At 46.4% G+C, this 24135-nt stretch overlaps 1 protein-coding gene across 1 annotated transcript in view; it reads right to left on the reverse strand.

The window, feature by feature from the left end:
• LOC142583709 (uncharacterized) overlaps nt 1-16595 on the reverse strand; it is a 34125-nt gene extending 17530 nt beyond the window's left edge. Inside the window, exons 1-4 of the mRNA XM_075694196.1 lie at nt 15601-16595; nt 6279-6594; nt 4829-5037; nt 862-985 (exon numbers count right to left, since the gene is read on the reverse strand). Coding sequence (XP_075550311.1) covers nt 862-985; nt 4829-5037; nt 6279-6594; nt 15601-15840 — 889 coding nt within the window. The 5' untranslated portion in view covers nt 15841-16595. The remainder of the gene's footprint in view (nt 1-861; nt 986-4828; nt 5038-6278; nt 6595-15600) is intronic.
• Between the last annotated feature and the right edge of the window lie 7540 nt (nt 16596-24135).

Below are 24135 nucleotides of genomic sequence, written 5' to 3' on the forward strand. Positions count from 1 at the left end.
GATGGCCAAGTCTCGAGAACCGGCGCGTGTCGGCACCGCTGTACAGGCACAGCGTTTTGATGAATGAATGAATAAACTAATCAATCAGTCATCCAATCAATCAATGACGTAATACATCAACGGATAGCCCGCACTAGTGAAATTTTGAGTTTTGTGTTAGTAAAGACAACAAGCCATGTTTTAATTTTTTTTATTTGTACAATTTATCGTGCTTATTGAGCGAGAAGAATAACGAGATATCAGGGGCTCGATTTTTTCTAAGTCACAACCGTACGAAGAAACAGAATGAATTCAGAAAAAAAAGAACATACGCGGAATTAATTACGTTTAATGGAAATGTAGAACTATTAAGTTAAAGAAAGGGGGGGACGAAGTGGACGAAACGATCACTTGCCGCATGTGGCAGAGGAATTACCATCTTCCGCATTACACGTACGGTGCTTTGCCAGTTAAGCTTCCACGGCGCTGTCCGCCTCGTCCGCTTCCTTGGGTATTTGATCATGTCTATACATGATTCAAGCACTGGGAATATTAGCCAGAGCCGCGGCCACGGCCAGCATCGTTTTGAGCTGCAGGCGTCTCGTGGTTCGTGAGCTTAGGAGCAGGCAGCTAGCCGTACGTCTTAGAATCGTTTGAGCGCACGTTATTAGCTGTATCTATAAGGCAAACAAGCAGCGCTTTTGAAAAAGGACAAGAGGAGACACAGTGCCCGTGTCTGTCGTCTGCTCCTGCCTCGTTGGAAAGCGCTGTTCCTTTGCCTACGCATATGTACCAAGTGGCATAAGTTAGCGCACTATTAACTGCACATTTCTCAATTCTTACAATTAAGTAACCACGCAAATTAAATATGCAAACAATTACCCGTGTGTGTGCGCATGTGTCGCCTGAGTAGGGAAGGCCGGTCGAAGGTCTTGGTGCAGAACTCGCAGCTGAGCATGCACTTCTGCCGCCGCTTCTTCTCCTTGCTTTTCCTCGCCTGGTTCGGCTGCGTGGGAGAGGGAGAGATAAATGCGACGGGAGAGGGCAGGGAGAGTAACTGGAGGGGAGACATACGTACATCATATCACCTTATTTTAGCACCGAAAGAGAGAGAGAAAGAGAAACACAAGAATGTTGCTGGTGAGTTCGGCTTGCTAACCTGCAACAATTTGGTTTGCTAATCTTACATTCTGGGCGGGGAGGTAAAAAAAAATGCAGGAAAAAAATTACGGCCGAACTTACAATGACTATCGATGGTAATGCGAATGGCAATCGAGCAATGTAGTGACAGATCGTATTCCTGAGGTCACGTTTATTTAATACGTACGTTTAATGGCAACCATGAGACTTGCGTTGCATCGGCTGAATGCCGTGCACTCCGATATCGTCCCACTTTGCTAAGGCATTCGCTTGCCAAGGTGGCGCATGAGCATGGAGGCATGACGACGACTAGATGACGCCGTGGACGTGACGATAGAATGACGAAGAAAGAATGATGTCGATCGAACGACAAAGGCCTATAACTACGACAGCATGACGACAGTAAGATTATATTTACATTACGACAACTGTATAACGACGACAGTGTGACAACGACGACATGAGCCCAATGAGCTGTCGACGACTATATGACGTTTAGCAGAATGCGTTGTTGGGCAAGTTGGTTCATTGTAATTGGAAACGTTGGTTGCGCTTTTTAGACAATCACAAGGAAGGGAGACAGGACAGGCGCAAACCGCTGATACTTGGCATGATGAAGGGAGAACACAAAAGGAAGAGCCCGATGTAGATGAAATGAAGTTTAGCAGAATGCGTTGTTGGGCAAGTTGGTTCATTGTTTAGCAGTTCATTCTGCTAAACTTCATTTCTTCTACATCGGGCTCTTCCTTTTGTGTTCTCCCTTCATCATGCCAAGTATCAGCGGTTTGCGCCTGTCCTGTCTCCCTTCATTGTGATTGTCTAAAAAGCGCAACCAACGTTTCCAAGTACTATATGACGACGATGGTGGGACGAGAACCGGATGCAGAAGCGGCAGTTACGATGATGTTATAATGTTTAATGTTTTTAATGCAATGTTATGTACAGAGGGCTGTCCAGTATATACTGCATATAGGCTCAAACGTTGCTCCGGTACTTAGCACCATTTTTCTAGGTAACACTGACAAAGCAATTGATTTAAACCTTAACGGCCTTGTACTGAAGGTGTTCCGTTTTGTAGATGATTTTTTGGCTATAGTCTAACATGGGGTGTTTTGGACAGAAGAGTGGAAGAGGTCTTGAAAGCGCTAAAAAAAAAACAGCCAAGGACTGGATTCCACTGCCAAAGAATGGCAAGCTAGTCTTTAGATGTGGCGTTAACTACCACGCCGGACCACGTTTGCTGATCATACAGTCCACGATCAGAAAAGCCTTTGCTTAGCTGCAATTCGGGACACTCAAAAGTAGTATAAAACGGCACAGCTTTTTCATGCCTGCGAGAGGCCTTAACTAAGTCTTGCCCGGAAAAATATAAAGTTTCAGGCAACAAGTTATCAGGCTAAAGAATGCAGCATACGAAAAACATGTGCCGCGTAGATCATCCTATATGTTGCTTCGTTATGTGCGCAATGGCTATCAGAAGGAGCTTACTAGAAACGGGAATGACGTCTGAGGGTGCGCAGGTATTTAAATATGAAGTGTTGTAAAATGAAGCAGTTCCGAGAGCAGCGAGTGTCGTGCATTCTTGTGTCACTCCGCCTTGTCCTGGTCAGTGCGCTGCTTCACGAACACGGTATGATGGCTAATGGTGATGATGTTGATGATTTACTGGCCTCTGCTTTGTAACAGGGCGGTGATATGGTGGTGACCTATCACCTAGGCAGCTTGATTTGATCAGATATACATGTTTTCTTTTTATTGAAGCATTTCTGTGTGCATCTCCTAAGTGTTCTTTTTCTTTCTGAAACCTTCTCTGTCTACATTGAGCCGCTACCAATGCAACTGTTACAGGGTGTTGCACCTGATGTAACAATACGCAAGTGCAATATAGATGTGTGCACGTATTTATTTATTTATTTATTTATTTATTTATTTATTTATTTATTTATTTATTTATTTATTTATTTATTTATTGGTACCTCAAATACCCCGTTTGGGGTTTTACATGAGGGGTGGGCATATTTAGATCATATTTTCAATGAATGCCTTGAACGATGAATGAATGACTGGAGTGGTGCACCGTTTCAGCAGGTAGATGATTCCAGTGTTTGAACGAAGAAAGAGTTAAGATGAGCGGAGGTGCGAGCTGGAGGGGGATAAACAGCCTTTGAATGGCTATGAAGGCATTAAGTGCGATGCGCAGGCGTGATGTCGGTCTGAAGAAGTAGTGAGCGATAAACTTTGTAAAAGAGGCACAGTCTTGCTGTCGTGCGGCGCTGCTCGAGGGTTGGAAGGTTCAGAGATGATTTAAGTTTAGTAACGCTAGTGTGGTAAGAGTAGTCAGAATGAATGAACCTTGCTGCACGATTCTGTATGGATTCTAGTGCTGTTGCCAAGTTAGATTGGTGTGGGTCCCACACTGAGCATGCGTATTTCAGTTTGGGACGAACGATTGTTAAATATGCCAGTAGTTTTACTGAGGGCGGAACAAGACGTAGATTACGGCGCAGGTAGCATAGTACACAATTGGCATCATTGCTAATGTTGCAAATGTGCGAGGATTATTGGACAAGTTAATGCATAGGTACTTATATGAAGTCACAGCACATATTTCCGAACCGGTGATAATGTAATTAGCTGAAATAAATGATTGGCGACGATGGAAAGTAAGTAGCGACGTTTTTTTTTTTTTTTTTTTTGACGTTGAGAGACATTAGCCAATTATTACACCAAGTTTCAATGACGTTAAGGTCAGACTGGAGAGCGCGAGAATCAGCGTCGTTAGTAATAGGACGATAGATTACACAATCATCAGCAAATAAACGAATTTTGGAAGAACAACCTATCTGTAAGTCGTTAATGTATATTAAGAAGAGTAGTGGCCCCAGGACTGTGCCTTGTGGCACGCCGGAGATAACGGGGGATACGGTAGACGAGCATTGGTTAGCGTAAACGAACTGTTGACGGTTAGTGAGAAAGTTGCGTATCCATTGGAGAACACAAGGGTTAAGATTAAGACGTGATAGTTTCAGAAAGAGCCGTTCATGAGGAACCTTGTCGAACGCCTTTGGGAAATCTAGGAAGAGGGCGTCTATGGGTATGTTTTGATCAAGATGCGAGCTGATGTCATTAACGAATAGAGCTAGTTGAGTCTCGCAGGACATGCCTTTCTGAAAACCGTGTTGATTAGGATTGAAGAAATTAGCGGATGTTAGGAAGTTTACAATATGAGAATAAATTATATGATCCATTAGTTTAGAACAAACACTGATGAAGGAAATTGGACGGTAATTGGGGCACGACGACGATGATCCTTTTTTTCGTACTGGAATTATCTTACCTATTTTCCAGTCTTGCGACCCCGACGCGACGCGGCGCGCATGTCACATCGCTTGTCTCCTCGCACGCTGAGACGCGTGTATAGGGCATGTTTCCGCTGCACAGTGCTAGAAAAGCTGACTCCCGCGCCGCAGGCCCGGGTTCGATACCGGCGGGAACTGGGCATTTTTTTCTTTTTTCTTCTCATTCCCGGCGATAGCTGCGACGGAGAGCATCGCCGACCGAAACGGCTGTTGGAATGCTCCCGTAACAGCTTTCTGAGTATAATACGGTCGTTCTTGCATAACAGTGAACAACGATTGTGCCCCGGCCAACACCCTTCCGTTTACTCCCTGCTCGAGGACTTGGAAGCGGCGTGGCCATTCCCGCGTACCTGAATGTTCTCGTTGTTGGCCTCCGAGGTGGACGGCGACGAAGAAGAGGAGCAAGTCGACGTCGAGATGATGGAGGCGGGCGTCCGGAGAAGTCCTGAAGACGACGACGACGTCGACGACGACGCGCGACACGAACTGGGGGACGCTGATGACGCCGAAGTCGACGTTGACGGCGACAGCAGGTTCTGGGACAGGTCCAGTGGGAAGTCTGCGTGCGACGGGGCTGCATGTTACGGGGCTGCTATCACGGACGCAGCTCCAGGCGGCGAAAAAAGAAACGAAACGTGATAAAAACGATTACACGGCTTGGCACGTGGTTCACTGTTTATATTTTCTGTCCTGTTTTTTTTCCTTTGCTTGTTCTTGTGCATTTCTTTTTTGTAGATGGGTTCAGTAATATTAGCTTAATTTAAGTTTCCTTGTCCTGTAATATATGCACTAGTTGCAAATCATTTATCCAAATACGTGGCGACGCCTAGCTACAGAGTCGCGAATGCAGTTAATACAGTCATGCAGTGATGCCCATCGCTAGTCATGCAGTAATACCCGTTACTAAATGCATTAGTGCCCAATCGCGTCGCCGCATGAAGACTAGAACTTGTTTATCTTTATACTTCTGGTCATGGAGAGTGCGGTTGTGCAAAAAAGAATAAAATATGCTATTGCAATGAAAGTTTATTGAGTATAGTGTTTAATCAATTAGTAATTGCTTTGCTGAAGTAGTCACACGTGAGAACTCGCTCCAGCGCATCAGAAGCGCTAGTATATGCGTTAAGTTTCTCAACCTTCACTGAAAGGTTAATGTATGCAACTTTTCGTGGCATATATACGTGATACATTGGGCACTACATGTAAATGTATACGTTACCCTATGCACCCGGAAAGTTGGCCCAAATGACACGTTCAGAAGACTGCTACGTCTTCCACGCGAGGAAAGACACCCCTGCTATTCTAGAGTCCAGTCTTGCCATCCCTAGCAGGGATGGCAAGACTGCCCCTTTCACTCCCGAACAGCACCCATGAGGAGGGTGCGAGCAGACTACCGTCAGTGGCGCTATCTACTTTATCTATCTATCTATCTATCTATCTATCTATCTATCTATCTATCTATCTATCTATCTATCTATCTATCTATCTATCTATCTATCTATCTATCTATCTGTACACACACATACTCGTTCACACATACGCACATGCATACATACATACATACATACATACATACATACATACATACATACATACATACATACATACATACATACATACATACATACATACATACATACATACATACATACATACATACATACACACACGCTCTTGTAAGCTATCCCATCCTCTCTCTACGTCTACCACGCGACCGCCTTTCTACACTTCCCACACAGACTTTTTTTCTACTTTGACATTCCCAATGCCGACCCATTAAAAGCACTGTGCAACCGTAACCTTGCAGAGTCCTCTGAAAGAGGCGGCGTTCCAGTGCGACGGCCGCCTTGGGCGTCGAGGTGGCGGCGAGGCCGAGCGCCTCTTCCTCGGCGCCGTCGTCGAAGAAGGCCACCAGCTCGGTGTTCGGCCGCACGGGCCTCAGCACGCGGTAGAGCACGGGCGCCTGCCTCTGCTGCGGCGACGCCCGGCTGGCCACCAGGTTCACGCGTGCCGACAGCCGCCTGGCGAGCCGCACGAAGCGCACCCAGTTGCAGTGGCGCACCTGGCGTTCCTCCACCTCGCGGATCTCGTCGTAGCAGCCCAGAGAGTGGCGAACCTGAGCACGCATGCACGCACGCCGCTTTAGACTTCGCGCGCACCTTCGTTTCTTTTTTCACTTAACCAATCGGTAACAGACAATGTAGTCGTTACCAACAACAACGACAACACGATGGACTTACAAATCAGCGCTGGTCCAGTTCTTGCGCGTCATCTTTCGCACCCTTTTAACGCGACAGCGTTAAGGGCTCCGTGTCGCAGAAAATCTGGCGTTGGCGTCCCGCGTCGACAGTCTTTCCGGCAAACGTAATTTCGAATCACGCAGACCCTCCATGTGACGTAAGGAAGTTACTGAACTAATTGAATTTCTCAAGGTAAAATACGTCAGAAAAATCGTAAAGTAGGACTTGCACACAACCTATAGCCACGATCGCGTCGCAGAGTAATTTGAATTACACGGGGAAACGCAATACTGTCACGTGCAAACTAAACAAAAAACAGAAACCCCTTTTCCAGCGTTTCTACCATTCATAGAGCGGCCACGGGCTCCGCCGGCGAGCAAATCTCAAAGGCCATAAAGCGGCGCACCCGGTTTCTTACAACATCTCTAGATAGCGCCCGCCTTCGCCGCACCAGAAAGCTCGCCTTCGTGCATAGCGTGCGCCGCGAGCGTTTCCCGGTAACCATTACGGTTACATAAGCCGCAGTTGCCTGGACGCGTAAAAAGCAGTCAGGGATCTTTGAAGGCTATCGCGTTCCACTCTTACATAAGACGCTTAAGCGTCTGCCATTTCGACGCGACAGCGTTAAGGAGCTCGTGTCCCAGAAAAGTTGGTATCGTCGGCGTTGGCCGTGAGCGAAAAATCCCGGAAGGCAATTCACAAATAAAAAAACAACTTGCAAGATGGGCTGGGCGGAAATCGAACCAGCGTCTCCAGAGTGTGAGACGGAGACGCTACCACTCGGCCATGACTTCTATGGCTCAAAGCGCGACGAAAGCGCCTCTAGTGAATGCAGTGTTGCCTTAGAAACGTGTTGTAGAAAGTTATACTGCGGTGTATGTATATATAATTATGAGCATGTAAGTTACAGAAGTCGCAGTTAAACGAGTAGCGAAGTACGTTTCCGCTACATTTCTTCTGCGCTTGGCGCACACGCAGAGCCATCTTGCGAAAAACACAGAAGACCTCCTCCTCGCAATGTACGGCGCTGCCCCGACAAATGGCGCGCCACTCGCCCGCTTCTCCCCTTCGTCTCGTTTGAGCGCACTGGGGCTGTGAGGGGACCGGTGCGAGGATGCCCAAAAGTTGTGCTGTGGACTTAGAAGTGTTGTATATGAAAACTATGTCTTTGTCTCAAGAACATGCCGAGCGAATGAGTGGGCGGTGCGAACGGGGTGCGATAACGCTATCGCGTTCCACTCTTGGAGGCGAAGCTTAAGCGTCCTCCAATTTTTCTTTTTTTCTTTTGCTCGCGCTGAATCCCTTACTTCGTGATAAACGAAGTAGCCTGCGCCAAGAGTCTTCCTACCAATTATCTTTACGAGTGGATCGGCCAATGCAATATTATTGGCTTTATACCGAATAGCCCTCTTCGGTTCTATCGTCCGTTTTCGGGGTAGTTCGGTGGTAAGACGCGGGTCAGGCTTGGACGAGGGAAGGCGGGGTAATGCGAGGGAATGCGCTGAAGTGAAATAACGCGTGCTCCTGCGGGCAACCGAGATGTGAATAGGGGCGAGGGAGGGGGGAGGGGGCGTCGCGCGTGAGCTCTCGCGTAACCGAGTGGCGGGAAGGACGGGGGGGAGAGGGGTGCACTGTGCCTCATTAGCTCACTCGCTTGTTTGTCGCTTCTGCCTAATTTATATAGTTACTGTATACGCTCCCTATATAGAGCCTATATGCAGTAACTCTAGTGATCTCTAGATCTGAGTGATCCCTGGAAATAGTGTCTGAGGTCTTCTCATTTCAAAACCAGAAACAAGCTACAATCGTGATCCGAAGTTAGTTAGTTCTAGAAAAGCATAAGGGGAGCGCGATGAGCTTGATCGCGTCGAGACGTACAGCCACTGACTCAAGCAGAAAATAAAGCACTTACAACCCACCGTTTTGATCTCGATTTGGTTATAACACCTGCCCACGCTGCTAAAAGCTTGAACCCTTAAATATGAATAAGGGTGTGCATTCGTCTATAACTCAGGCCCTTACATCCAAAAAGGAAGTACAGGTGTGAGTTATAGGCCAATTTACTCCATTTTTGTTTTTGTTCCTAAGGGTGGAAAATATTTTACAGTGCAGCTAGACCACGGCGCGGCTCGAATTGCGCGTATTCTCGGCCTTCCATGGATTTTCTTGGCAGCACAATGAAAACTGCTACGAGATCGCAGTCTCCGTAAGAACTACGAAAGCTGCTATTTGCGCGCTGTACAACACTAAAACAGAGCCGTCAAGCTACAGGTTGATATATGTATATGGCATCGCTGTCGTGCTTGCGAATACATACCGCGAAAAATAACGCAACAGAATTCGTTATTAAGGCCGCAGATATCGACAGGGTTGCAATGAAAGAACGAATCGTTCCACATTCCTTTGTTCTACATTCCTTTGTATTTCTATGGTAATGACGATATGTTGCAACTATAATGCCTCATCACGGTTGTTTGATTGAATGAATGATTTAATTCATGCAAAATAACCTTTGCGGGTTAGTTCACTTCAGCACATCGCACCAGGGTGAGCCGTTGAACCCAAATATCGATATATTAGGGAATTTGACACCACAGTCGATGAGCATAGTTACTAGCCCTTCTCATATTTAATTGAAATGCCGCCCCGGATTCTGGAAAAATTCGAACTGATTCCGGAACCATCCCAATACCGGAGTTGGCACAACACAACTCCGGTAGGTGGCGTGGGATGCGTTTTAATATACGTAACAGGTGCTATCTGAAGATTTTGGCAAAGTTATAAAACACAGGCCTGAAGTGGCTCACTGGAATATGGAGTTGCGTTGCTGCAGTACGAGGTAGCGGGTTCGATCGCCGGCCACGGAGGCCGCATCCCGATGGGGGCAGCTGGAATGCAAGAAACGCTGGTGGTGGTCAAAACAATACGACCCTGCACCATGACGTCTCTCGTTGGCCGCTGTGAAGTTTCGGGACGTCAGATCTCCTAATTTAATGTTTCACGGGGACGCTAAAAAAAAAAAAAGTTAAGCGGACTTTCTTTTTTTCCAACCTTGCACCTAACAGTGACATTGCGTCATACACCATTTGTTAATCTTTTTTTTTTCTCGCGTTAATCACTACTTCTTTTCTTTGTGCAATCACTTATAGTGCCTTCGCCCATAACCGGGTATTTCAGGCCACTCGAACCACATTTTTAAAGTAGAGTGGTGCACCTCAGACGAATGAAGCCAATGGTATAGCGTTCATAGACTCGAGGTACTCAGACTATACTTTTTTGAAGTGCTATTGTGCATCTAATTAGTTAAGCCTATTTATGGAAAACATTAAAATATTTGTTGTTGGGCTTAAGTTTCAGTTCAAAATTTGTGGAGCGCGCTCAGAAATGCACAGGGAAATGTTTTTTCCTCGAAGTTTTATTTTACTCGCTTCTTTCAGAGCCCGCGCAATATATTTAACAAATGACGTAACTGCGTGCTCGCATCTCTGAATGGCAGCGCTGTCAATCGTGTTCCTAAAAAAAAAAAAAAACATCGGAAGCCCGCGAGCCGATAGCAAAAGGAAACCAACGATCGGCCACGGCGTCCGGCGTGTAGTTGCGTGTATAGTCCGCACTGTCTTTGTGAAAGTTGAAATTCGCCGCTGTCCTTAATGTAAAAAGGATGGGCCCGCGCTGTGCACGGATGCAAACACGCTCGTCGGTTTTCAATGGGCATCCGAGCTTCGTTTTTTGGCAGCACGATACTGAGAGCGCCGCCGTCCAAACTGGACGCGCACCCTCGACCACGTTATCGGCAGCCGTGGGCGCTGAGCTACCAAGGTCGATCCAAATAGGTCGCGAAACTTCGGGCGAAAAGCGGTTCAATACAGATTGTCACCGACATCAGCATGGGGGGTTATGGGAGCAGCGATTGAAGCGCGATTATGTTTGGAGGGAACAAACATCTGGAAAGAAAAAAAAAAAAAACGTGTTTTTTTTTTTTTTTTTTGCCTTGCCGTGGCTCTGCCTGCAGAGCAGGAATACTAAAACCAACTGCGCGCTTTGACGCGCGATCACGTGTTCGGCTACCGGGTTGCCTTAAATCGCGTTGCGGTATGATTACTCGTGTTTTTTTTTTTCTTTCCTTCCTCCATGGGCTCGCGCATCGTCGTCGTCTTGCACACCTGGCTCCGTTGCCGCTCATCATTTCAGCGTAGAATTGCATTGATCTTCTGTCGTCGCATTAGGGAGGCCTCGTTATTTTTTATTTATTTATTTACGGTGGTGCGAATCATTGCTTAAGGGGGCATGAGCCATCCATTGTCTTACGTGACGGACGCATTTAATGACAGAGGTGATACGAGAATGTGTGTGCATACCTATGGTCACGATGACCACCGATGAGGATAATAAATATGTTCGTATACCCTTGTTCAAAATGTCACCTCTGTGTTGTGTGCAAAAAGCTTCGCTGGTGATCCACCTTCACAGAACAGAATGGCTCACGACTGTTTTAATAACTGATTGTTTAATACATTGATGAACAATGTGAATGAAAGGCCAATGCATTTCGTCGTACCCATTCAAAATTATTATCTCGAAACTGGTGTAGTTCTAAGAATTCGTTTCAAGGGGATACACGCCTTGCGAATTCACCGGCTACATGTCGTAAATTTGATTTGATTGATTTGCAGCGTTTATTGGCGCAAGGGCCGGATGTGGCCAAAGAGCCCCAAGCCGATGATTCGTGCATCTCAATGATATATGAGTGCTAATTTAATTTAAATTATTTAAATATGTGCTATAAACTAATATAAAGGTTAAGGAGTGTAATTATGTTATATTATCCAAATATACAAATAGATTGGGTAAGGGAACAAACGCGAGTTAATGACATCTTAGTTGAAATCAAGAAAAAGAAATGGGGGCATGGACAGGACATGTAATGAGGAGGGAAGATAACCGATGATCATTAAGGGTTACGGACTGGATTCCAAGGGAAAGGAAGCGTAGCAGGGGGCGACAGAAAGTTAGGTGGGCGGATGAGATTAAGAAGTTTGCAGGGGCAACATGGCCACAATTAGTACATGACCGGGGTAGTTGGAGAAGTACGGGAGAGGCCTTTGCCCTGCAGTGGGCGTAACCAGGCTGATGACGATGATGATGATCCAAATTTTAATTCATTGATCATTCATTGATCATTGATGATCATTTTAATTTCTCGTAGAAGTAATGGCTGAATCATCAAGTAATTTAGCTGAATAGTTAGAATTGTGCTACCTGTCATAGGTACTTTTTTAAAACTAGGGTGCAGCTAAAAAAAAAATAGAACTGCTGGTATAACTCGACACTCGTCGCAATTGCACTGGCGAGGTTGTTTGGCAGCTGAAGTCAGAAAATGAAGTTTGGCTTTAATTTTCTCTGGCTAGCAATATTTTTTCTCCTATCGCCGGACTCTAGCACACAGGCCAATATTTTGGTGTTTAAAATAAACGCACTCATACTACTTCTACAAGCATTGAATAAATGCGGATAGTGTTCTACCAGCCAGATGCGATGTAGTGCATACCAGTATAGTGCACAACCGCCGTCAGACTTAAAGAAGAAACATTAAAGGCACTTCGCTATAGTAGCTTCATTGTAATAAATAAAGGCTGTGAGCAAAAAAAAGAAAACGTGGAAGGCCTTGGAAGGAAGATGCATTAAGAAAGCAATGTCAAGCCACTTAAACCAGAATTGTCCAGCGCCACGCTGAAGGGCAGTATACTGCCATGCCTTCACAGGAAAAATGAAAAGGCGTTTAAATGGGCACTAACGAGCTTGGAGTTGACCTTTACTAATGTATTACCATTCTACATCACCGAAAAAATACCCTCCTACCGCGAGAGGAGGTTTGATAAGTCGGAACAAAACAATTCTTTACTGTTCTGTACATTTCTTCTAACATTGTTACAAGGATTAAAGCCCTCCCTTATGTAATGCCTCCGGGCCTTTAAGGTGAAAATAAATGAAATGAAACGAAATGAAATTCTGGAGTTAAACGTGCCAGAACAACGATGTGATTATGAGGCATCCGTTTGGGGCGAGTGCGGATTAATGTTGACGACCACCTTGGGGTTTTCGACGCGCACCTGTATCCAAGTGCACGAACGCTACTGCATTTTGCGCCCATGCGGCCGCTCAGGCCGACATCGAATCCGCGACCTCGAGAAAGACGCAAGAAACGGGAGAAAGGTGGCGCTGCCTCTTTGAAATTACCGGGTTATCGGATCAGGAAGCCTTAGAACACGCACCTGTAAAGCGATATGTAAGAAGGAAGAAGAAGCATGTGCTTGCTGCAGTAAAGCTAGAGAAGCTGTGGAGCATGTTTTATTAGATTGTGAAGATATCTACCCAGCGGTCGGTTTAGGCATCAATGGATTCCTTAAAGCCCTTGAGTTCAGCGAGAGCAGGGAGAAAGTAAACATGTCCGCAATGGGGATTAGTAAGAGGCGATTGGAGGATTGGTGGAAGAAAAGCAGGGAAACGACAAAAAAACGGAGACGTACAAAAACAAAGTTCGCAATAGGGGGCTCAGAAAATTTGGTTCTGGGAGTTCATCGTGGTTTCTTTTTCCTTTTTTTTTTTCTTCTTTAACCTAGGCAGGACATTAAGCAGTATAATAGCAGGAGCTTGGCGGTGCGTTGCACCGCCCCGTTCCACAGGGGATGCTCATAACATTCATCCATCCATCCATCCATCCATACCGCGCCACCTAGTCTCGACGCCGTAGACTGACTTTACAGTAATCACGGACTACATTATATTCCCAAGCAGCCAAGGGATAAAGTCAGCAAGTCTTGAAAACCCCCAGAGCACCTCGACTGAGCTGCGACTGCGCAAACGTAAAAAAAATATAAAGAAGGAAAAGAAAACTGAAAAATGTAACGTCACGCAGACGAAAGACGCTGGATCTTCCGCGCTAAATTTAAAGTGCGAAAGTTCGGCCTTCATTTTCTCTTTTAGTGTAGTCAACAACTTCCTGCGCAACTAAGGTAAACAGAGTTTTTTATTTTATCTTATTTGTTTATTATTACCCTCAGGGCCGAAGGCATTAAAGAGGTGAGTGGGTCACAGCAAATGAGAAAAAGAAACAAATATAAGCAATTAGAACGTTTAAGTACAAAGCCTTCCGATTACACAGCTTTAGCTAGGGTTTACAACGCCATGATAAATTGGTAGCAAACTAAGATATTAAAGCGGTAAATACAAATGCACTTAGGTTACAATCATACAGTGAACAACAACAAAAATGCTTCGATTACATGCGCGAAATCTTTGGTTATCGTAAATGAATACTACTGATGGTTCCATTCCGTGGATGACCGAAGAGAAAATGACTGCAAAAAAGTTTTAGTGTGACCTGATTCAAGACCAAATTTATAACGGTGATCGATTCGAGGCGATACGTATTGCGGCTGAAATATGAAAGTGTTGCGGAGTGTTGAATGATGGTATAATTTATGAAAAAGGACTAAACGTGCTGTTTTACGACTAGAAAAAAGTGGGGTAAGTGCAAGGTTGTTTTTCATGGCCGATACACTTGCAGTCCGGTTGTAATTACGTAAGATGAAACGAACTGAATTATTTTGCACGAGTTCTAATGAATTAATTATCTTGTCAATGGCAGGATTCAAAACGCGCATGCATACTCAAGTTTCGGACGTATAATGGTAGTATAAAGAAGCATCTTTTGGGCTTAAGGGGCGGTTGAAAAGTTACGACGTAGGTAGCCAAGCATGATGTTAGCATTGCGGATTAAGTCGGTATGAACTTTCCAAGATAAATTCGCAGAGATATGTACAACTAGGTATTTATTGAACATGACTTAGGTAATATGTATACATGCTGTTAGTTGTTCAGGATACACGCATCACTTTACATTTGCGAACGTTTAGTTTCATTAGCCAATGTTTTCACCAGTTAGCTACACTAATGAGGTCAGACTGAAAGTGAAGAAGCATATTGGTTAGCAACAGAAGGCGATTAGGATCCTCTGCATCAGTTATTTCACGAGAGATAACACAATCATCAGCAAATAAGCGAACGTTAGATGACAGTGAGGAAGGGAGGTCGTTAATATAAATGAGAAACCAACGGCCCGAGTACTGAACTTCGTAGTAAACCGGAAGTTACGCTTCGAAGTGGGGTGCTATGGCCGTTTGCGGTTACAAATTGAGAGGGATTAGATAAGAAGCATTCAATTCACTTCAGAATGCTAGTGTTAAGGTTCAGCTGATTTGGTTTATGAAGTAAAAGTTTATGACAGGCCTTATCAAATGCTTTAGCGAAGTCTTAAAAAATGCAATCTGCAAGTGACCAACGATCGAGAACACGATGCAATTTGTGCGTAAAGATTTCAAGCTGAGTGTCACATTATAATGTTTTATTCTAAATCCATGCTCAGCTGGTGTGAAAAATACATTGTATTCCAGGAAGTTAACGAGATGTTCGAAAATTATATGTTCGAACAATTTACAGGCAAATGCTTGAGAGTGAGATGGGGCCATAATTTGATAGAACATTTTGTCAGTGTAAAATAATGTAATGTTTCTGTTTAGCATAATATTAAAGCGTGTTCGGGTTAAGTGTGTGCAGGTTGTACTGTCGAGTGCAAAAGTCTAGAGACCACCAGCCTATGCAAAAAAAAAAAAAAAATTCTAGCACAGCCGTGCTACGTCAAATTGTACAAAAGCACGATGCTATATAGTCAAGCAGGCGTGCGTGGGCACAACACTCGATTTAAGCATTTATTGCTAGGCTGAGAAGACAAAAAGAAAAAGAAGTTTAGCGGCAACTCTTGTCCTTAAACTTTTGCGCTCGACTGTGCATATACCAAAAGAAATGGAGCTGCGCTCACGTACGTCATTGTCGTCCAGAAGGCCGTACACTTCCAGTCGATCGAGCCGAACCGAGCCCTCGGCAGGAGAGAAGACCTTGCCGGCGGGAATGGCCTGGTTGGCCCAGAGTCGCACTTTCATGTCGTACGGATGGGTCCTGGACGCGGCGTCGTCCTCGTCCAAGTCGCTGTCGCGCTTCGAAGAGTCCTCCGCGGTGCTCAGCACCAGGCTGAATTCCGGCGGTATGAGCACGCACGTTTCCATGGCGACGGAGTCCTTTACAGCAGCGCAAATATCCGCGGCACGAAACTCGAAGGGCGTCTTCCATGTCTCATGACTCGGCGCAGAAGGATCCCGTCATCTTCTCGTGCGTCATTGCCGTCCGTCGAGGAATCGTTCGCTCTATGGGCGACCGGCGAAGCGCGTGTTCTTCGAGTGCTGCCGTCGATTTCCGAACAAAACGGAACAAACGTGTCTTGCCGGCGCAGCTGCGAAGTGCGCGTCGAGTGGACGCACAAGACGGGGGTACGTATATTTTTCGACACTGCGACAGTCGCACCCCAAGGGAGAAGCGAAGAACGAGTCGAGTCCGCGGTTCACAAAAGCCCGGAGGATACTTCTGGCTTCTTCGTCACTTTGTAATTATCACTGACGAACACGGTTGTCACATCACAGGTTCTGCGAAAGCACTAGCAGAGGTTAAAGAAAGAGGAAAACGGCCGACGTTCCAGTTTAGAGTTTGAACGTGCGGGCACGCGAACGTGAATTCCGGTCGCGGCGTGGGATGTGCCGGGGTGCCGAACGGGGTGAGTACACGTGCTCCGCTCGAAGACAGTGAGACGGATGGGCCCGACTAGACTCGCGTGGCCGAGCGTCGTGAGCGCGGGAAACACCTAGGAAAAAAGAAAATGCCACGCAGGGGAGCTCGCACCGTGCGCTTGACGACGACTGCCGAAGACAGACATTCCCCCCGGCCGAGCACCGGCCCGAAAGTGTCCACGAGCGAACGCGACCAGCGTCGGCAGTGCAGCACGCGGAGTCCGGGCGGCTGCTTGCTGCCGGCGAGGATGCCACTCCAGGCCCGTTGGCTCGGGTGTGGGGAGGGCAGTTAAGTGATGGTGATGCTGATGCATGGCCCAGGGGCAGGTGATTGGCTGCCCGCGGGGTCTTCTTCCACGAGAGCTTCCTTCCGATGCCGCGCACGGGAAGGAGGGAGAGAGAGAGAGAGAGCGGGGAAGGAGCTGCCACCTCCCTCACCGCTACCTCCTCGACCGCGAAGAAGTCCGCGCGAACGGATGACACCCGGCGATGGGAAAGCAGCGAGCACGTGGCCTCTGACGGGCAGGGACAGTTGGTCCGTTTATGCGTGGCGATGCGCGACAGTAAAAGCGGCTACGCGTGAATCTGCGTGTCAACGAGTAACGGGCAGCGTCGAGAAGGAAGTGGTGCGCGAGAAAAGAGCTTTTCCTGGCGTTATTGCCACGAGAGCGCCGACTAGGTTTAATGTAGGAAGCTCCTTTCTTTATCTTTATGTATATCTTTTGTAATTTATAATTGGTAGCTTTTTTCTTGCGCGTATACTCGGTCGACGGCATACAAATATATGTCTGTCCGCTGATATTTCCATTAGCCGCACATATAACCTTCACACACACACACACACACACACACACACACACACACACACACACACACACACACACATATATATATATATATATATATATATATATATATATATATATATATCAAGACTGAAAACATGAATGCACAGAATCTGTTTTTATACCACTCTCCACAGGGTACAGACAAAACAACAACAAAGAAGTGTGTGCGGGAGAGATGCAGATAGAGGGAGAGTAACGACAACAACCCATGCCCAATAGCCATTGAAGAGTTTGCATAGGAAGCGCTTACTTTAACTAGTGCGGAATTTATGAGGGCCACCAGTTCGTCTAAGCGGGCAGACGCAGCAAAATAATCGGTTTCAGATAAAAAGAAAAAAAAAAAGCCGTGAGCAGGGTCAGCGCACGAGGTCTCGTCTGCTGGGGGTGTCCCGCCGCCCGTGAGGGGCGACCGCAATCCGGCTCCAGTTGCGGTGCGCTGCTCGTTTGTTCGTTTCCACCCTAATTCGTTCCCGTAGCCGGGAGAAAGGGTTGGTAAGGGAGGCGCCGACACATAAGTGGCATAGTTGTTCGAAGCACGCGCGAATTAGCAGACTGCAAGGACGGATTCATCCAACTGAGCTGCACTCGGAAAAAAAAAGATAAGAAGGAGAAAAAAGGCGGAAAAAATGTGAAAGGAAACAAACGGAGAAAAGAAAGTGCGCGAAATAAAAACATTAACGGTATTAAGCGAACTAGGTAAGCAGTAAGTCACGGTTATAATACGATCACCGGAGGCATTTGTTCGTGCATGCTGGTCGGACGCGCTCTGCAGAGTGTGCATAAATAAATTACAGATGCAAAGGTTGGAAGGTAGGGTAGTTGGTGGTAGTAAAAAAAAAATGTATCCATGCAACAGGATCTTTTTTTTATCGAAAAGGGAAGGGCCGAGGAAGTATTGTGTTAAATTTGTAAATGAAGCAAGATTCGCCTTGTTCGTGCTGTGTGGTAGAGCAGAAACCGCTTTTCAGTGATGTAACTTTCATGCTGTCAAAGTTGTCATCTTTTGACGTAATATGTTATGAAAGGGGAAGGCCGGGGAGTGACTGCACGTTAGAACGACGATTGTTGAACCGAATTGTAAAGGGGGTGTCCGGCCGTCCTACGTATTGGGTGTTACGTGCTCTGCATTGCAAAAGGTAGACGACATTCGATGAATCGCGGTCGAGTTCACCTTCAGTTAGGTGCTTGAACTTGCGCTGCGCGCTCTCTTCAACCCAAGTTGTCTGCATGGTATCGAGCACCTTAGATCTGCCTTTCCCGCAAGGACAACATCCTAAGCGAGGTGTTCTTTGTGTTTTGGAGTGTATGATGTAATCTCTGATTCTTTTTGGCCGCCTCTACCCCACGCGTGGAAAAGAAGTGACCATTGTCGACAGTCTCTCGCTTTGTTCAATTATGCCAAAATGTCTTTCTTTATTATTTTGTTGATCTTGGGGGAGTTGCTTGTAAAAGTTAACACCAGGTTTCTCCTTCCTTGCTGATCGGCGTATCTTTGTTGATGTGGCGATCGATGTGGCCGCTTCGGTGATTGTGTCATCAATGATAGAAGAAAGGTAGTGCCGACCTAGAAGGACGTCGCATGTGCGCACAACGTTTTTCGCGTAAGTAGTCCTTGCCGGAGCAGATGCTTTGCCGGTATGACAGTGACGCGAGAGTGACAGCTTTTAAAGTGCAAATACCGTTGTCTATCCGGGTTTTTTTTTTTTTTTGTATACGCTAGTGATCAGCGAACCGTCCCCTATTCGAATGTGCACATCGACGAAGCTTTTATTTCTGTGCGACGATGCGTGCGCGTAAATGAAATGTGCGGACGTTCTTGGCTGAAATCATCGGTGAATTTGGCGAGTTCGTTTTTCTGTCCCTGCCCAAATAACGAAGATGTCGTCTAGGCACCGCTTGTAGAAAAATGGTAAAAGAAATTGGACTCCATGTGATGCACGAGCGTGTTAAGGTAGTTTGGCGCCATTCTTGTGCCTATTGCTGTGCCACTTATTTGAAAGGAGTACTGACTGTAAAATTCGAAGCAATTGAATTCTAGAGCAAGTCTCGTTAAAATTTCGATTACCTTTTGGCTTGGATATGCCGTAGTGTTATAATTGTTACATGGTTCTACAAGGATACTTACGCCATCATTGCGGCGTAATATTCGTTTAAAAATAACATCCAATGTGAAAAGAAACGCCCCCATTTGGAAGTGTTATGCTATAGCAATTTCCTGAATAAATTTATTTGTGTCGCACAAGTAGGATTCATGTGCAGGCGGCATGTTTCTTATTAGGGAGTCAACGCAACTGGATATTGGTTCAGTCAGTGTTCCTGTGCCTGATATGATAGGGCGGCCGGGGTTCATCTTCTTATCTATAGTTCTCCCCCTTATGTATTTCGGCAAACACGTAGAAACATCCCGGCGTATAATGTACCGCGGTGAGCGATCTGCCGAGCTTCAGGTCGGTTGCGCGCTCCTGTGTTAGCTCTTGTAAGGCCGCCATTATTATGTCTGTGTTGTGCGCTATAGGTTCCGAGTCGAGCCTCTTGTAAATTTGTTTGTTGTTTAGTTGCCGGTTTACTTCCTCAATGCAGTCAGTTTTGTTTAAAACGACAATAGCCCCCCTTTTTTTTTTACCGGCTCTGACGTGAACACTGCGGTGCGCTAACTTCAAGGGTTGAAGTTAGCGCGCCATGGTATTCCCATCTCCCGTCTATTCTTGTCTGCTTCGATGAAAAAAGAAATTTCTCCATGTGGAATGGTAGTTCTTTGAATACGTACTAGAACTTTTTAAAATTACGTACTTGAAGTTACATAATGAAGGGCAGGAAGTTACTCCCGCGTGAAAGAGCTGCCAGCCCACGCTTCTCTTATATATATATACATGAATCTACCTAATATAGATAAATGGAACAGTCAATGAATAAGTGAAATGATAGTTTTCGCATTCGTCCTGATCTTGACGATAGTGTCAAGTTATTTATTTTTCTATTTCTAACAATTGCTGCAGTTTCTCTCGCCAAATATCTCGCAGCTCATGTTTCTCCACTGATCCACAAAATGCAAAAAAAAAAAAAGAAATCTGCGCACGAGGAACAGCATATGGAAAAACGATGCCGGCATCCTGCGGATACAAACGACCGCGTATTCATGGCGTGCGGTAAATTTTTCTGAGAAGCTCGCAATCGACCTTGAACCGGCTGCTAAGCGCCGGAAGAAGCATACGAAGTGCTGGTCGCCATGATTAAAGCGAGAACGGAAAGATCACGGGACCGCATGTAATGGCTGTAAAGGCAGCCTAGGGCCTACAGCTATAAAGTTAGTTACACCTATGCTTTCTGTCTCTCTCTCTTTCTATCTGTCTGCACCTATGCTTAGCACTTGGTCATGACTGACACCGTCAAAGCTGACGTTTCATTACTGTTTCATAGTTCGCACAGCACACAATACGTTCTTCTGCGGAGATAAAAAAAAAAGGTTATTTCAGAAAGGAAACCTTTCGCCCACCAATCTGCGCCAACGTAGAAAAAAAGGGAAGAGAAAAATAGCTTAAAAGCCGTGAGCGGAAAGGAGGTATATAGGCAGTGAGAAAGAAGGTGAGTGGCTGCAAACTTGCGAGAGAGAGAGAGGGGGACAAAGGTGCACGTACTAATGCAAAACTTTATTTTTTTTTCCCGATTACGCAATTGATGCGTGCAGTAAAGAAAGCAAAACATACACAAATACTTATACCATACACGTCAAACAAACGTATCGTCGTCTGGATGTAATAGCTAACCGCAAGAACATGAAAAAGGAATAGAAAGGATGATGACATTGCAAACCGATAAATTAAGCCGCACTCTTTTTGGCATATACAGTGTACGCAGCCCACGTTCCGGCACTTTCAGATACCTATTTATACATTAATTTGACCCGTAATTCAAGTACAACCTTACGAAAGGGAAAAACCTGTCATCCACCTGAATGTGGCACGAAGCTATGAAAAAACACTACGGGTTTCTCAGAAATCAAACTTGGCAGTCGCAGAGGAAATTCGTCCTGGTCCGGGATTCGAACCCGGGACCAACGCCTTACCGGACCCCGGGCTCGAATTGCGGACAAGGACGAATTTTTTTTTCCACAACCGAGGTGCCAGAAGCGTGCCACCCTAACGAAAAGCGTCGCCTCTGTGCCTTTGCAAGATCATGGGTGAGGGGTAAGCAGCAGCCTCCTCCTTGCGAACGGTTTTCTCAACTCGCCAACCCGTTGCGTAGGTGCGTGCGTTCGTGCGACGCGCCCACACCGCCAAGAAAAACAGGAGCGCGTGCGATCCGGCAGGAAGCGCGCAGACCCTTGCCAGAAATCGGCAGCCGAGCAGGAGGCCGCACGCGATGGTCCAACCTTGCCCGTTGGCGCGTGAAAGAAGTCGTTCCGGCCGAGCAGCCGAGTAGCGGGACCACCAGAGATTGGGGGAAAGGGGGACGTGGGGAGGGGGGGGGGGGGGAGAGTGGTCCCCGAGTCGCCCACGCACCGGCCGTCCGATGGCGATGACGCTGGTTGCGAAATCGCCCTGCCGCTGCTCGACCACGCACCTGTCGCCAGGCGAGCGAGATTCCTATCACGTCATGCAGAGCGGATGCGGACGATTACGTCCGTTGCACCGCGCGAGAAACGATGCGCGCGCGCTGCCCTGATTTGCATACGCGGCGCGATCATGCGCGATCTCGGAATACATGCCACTTGTTGCAGCGCCGATTTGTCTCTTGTTGTTATTGAAAAACGAGAGATTTGAGACTAAATCAGGAGTTTTTGTTTATTGAGACATAATTTGCGCTATCTATTTATAATTTATGCTCTCGCGAATGAACTATTTATGGCCGCATAGATACGTAACCAGCACACTCCCATCTCCAAGGAAAAGAAAGTCTGCATGAATCGTGCATTCGATCTGGCCATATTAGCGCCAACTGCAGCTAAGCAGCTTACAGAAACCAAGTGTTCAACGATCAGTGGCAGGACGAGAGAATGCTCAGCTAGCGACAAACTCAGCAGCGCCAAATATCGGGCTAATTGGTTCTGCACGATTCAAGGTGTATCACAGCGCGACTTCTTGGACGAGGTCAGAAACCGAAGAGCAGACAAGGACAAGCGCTGACTTTGAACTGGGAATCTTGGTTGGTAAAGGAAATATGTGTACATGTTGTTGTTGAATTGTTTGCTCTACGGTTGCATCCTTGTTCGAGAAGTTGCTCAGTTACACTTTGAATCTGCGATGCGAATGTTTCGGCAGGGGCCCTGACAATGTAAGCCAAGCGGCAGGACAGCTCCACATCGAAGCATGCCGTCTTCCGACATTCCACTCGGAGGGAAGCAGCACGCAACCACGGCGCCTTCGCTCTAGCTTTCGAGCCTCTTTGAATACATCACCTGCAACTACCGTTATTTTTATGACGAAAGACAGAATCTGCGTACTAACCTTGTGTACCGATAGAGCGCTCACATAAGATAACGGGACACCGGACTCGAGCGTCATGCATCAACACCGAAAGACGCTATAGAGTGCAGCTGTTATTCTTGAAGACGACTGGGATCGGAGATTGCCTTTGCATGTGAAGTTTTGTGTGCGCTCACGCGAATTTTTTTTTCTTCTTCCCCCTCCCCCAGTCATCATCATCATCATCATCATCATCATCATCAGGTTGGCTACGTCCACTGTAGGGCAAGGGCCTCTCCTATACTTCTCCAACTACCCCGGTCATGTGCTAATTGTGGCCATGTTGTCCCTGCAAACTTCTTGATCTCATCCGCCCACCTAACTTTCCGGCGCGCCCTGATACGCTTCCCTTCTCTTGGAATGCAGTACGTAACCCTTAATGGCCATCGGTTACCTTCCCTCCTCATTATACATGCCCTGCCCAAGCCCCATTTATTTTTCTTGATTTCAACTAATATGTCATTAACTCGCGTTTGTTCCCTCACCCAATCTGCTCTTTTCTTATCCCTTAACGTTACACCCATCATTCTTCTTTCCATAGCTCGTTGCGTCGTCCTCAATTTGAGTAAAACACTTTTCGTAAGCCTCCAGGTTTCTGCCCCGCAGCTGAGTACTGGTAAGACACAGCTGTTATACACATTTCTCTTGAGGGATAATGACAACCTGCTGTTCATGATCTGAGAGTGCCTGCCAAACGCACCCCAGCCCATTCTTATTCTTCTCATTAGTTCAGTCTCATGATCCGGATCCGCGGTCACTACATGCCCTAAGTAGATGCATTCTCTTACCGCTTCCAGTGCCTCGCTACCTATCGTAAACTCCAGCTCCCCCAGTGTAGGGCAGCAAACCAGATGACACCTGATTAACTTCCCTGGCTTTCCTTCCCTTCCTTTGTATGTACGTGTTCTTTGCAAGCACTTCGCTGGTTTTCTCTTTGCGCCGTGTAAATAAACACGCATTCTTTATTGTCATGTACTTCCGGGATGCCGAGTGCATGCTCAAACAGCCACCATACACAGACTTGACTACATGCAAATAGCAGGGACCGTAAAATACAGCGCAGCAAGAATATTTCTGACGCCAACAACGAAAGAAAATGAATGCGCATAAAGATGGTACATGATGTTTTTAGAATAAGTGTTATTTATTGGTCTCTTTTATGACACAAGCGTAATGAGTGGACACGGACACAACACAGTTCACGTTTCGCATTTCTAGCAGCCGGTGGTCGTCGTCGTCGTCGTCGTCGTCGTCGTCATCATCATCATCATTATCATCCTCATGTTTTGTGTGCATTGCAGGACGATTGATTCTGCGAGCCTTACCCATGCCTGGGGCCTTGACACCACGTTAGCAGATTTTCTAGTTTCATCCCCCACCTACTTTTCTGCCATCCTCGACTGCGCTTCCCTTCCCGTGGAACCCATTCT

Source organism: Dermacentor variabilis, chromosome 5, assembly GCF_050947875.1.
Source record: "Dermacentor variabilis isolate Ectoservices chromosome 5, ASM5094787v1, whole genome shotgun sequence".
NCBI lineage: Eukaryota > Metazoa > Arthropoda > Arachnida > Ixodida > Ixodidae > Dermacentor > Dermacentor variabilis.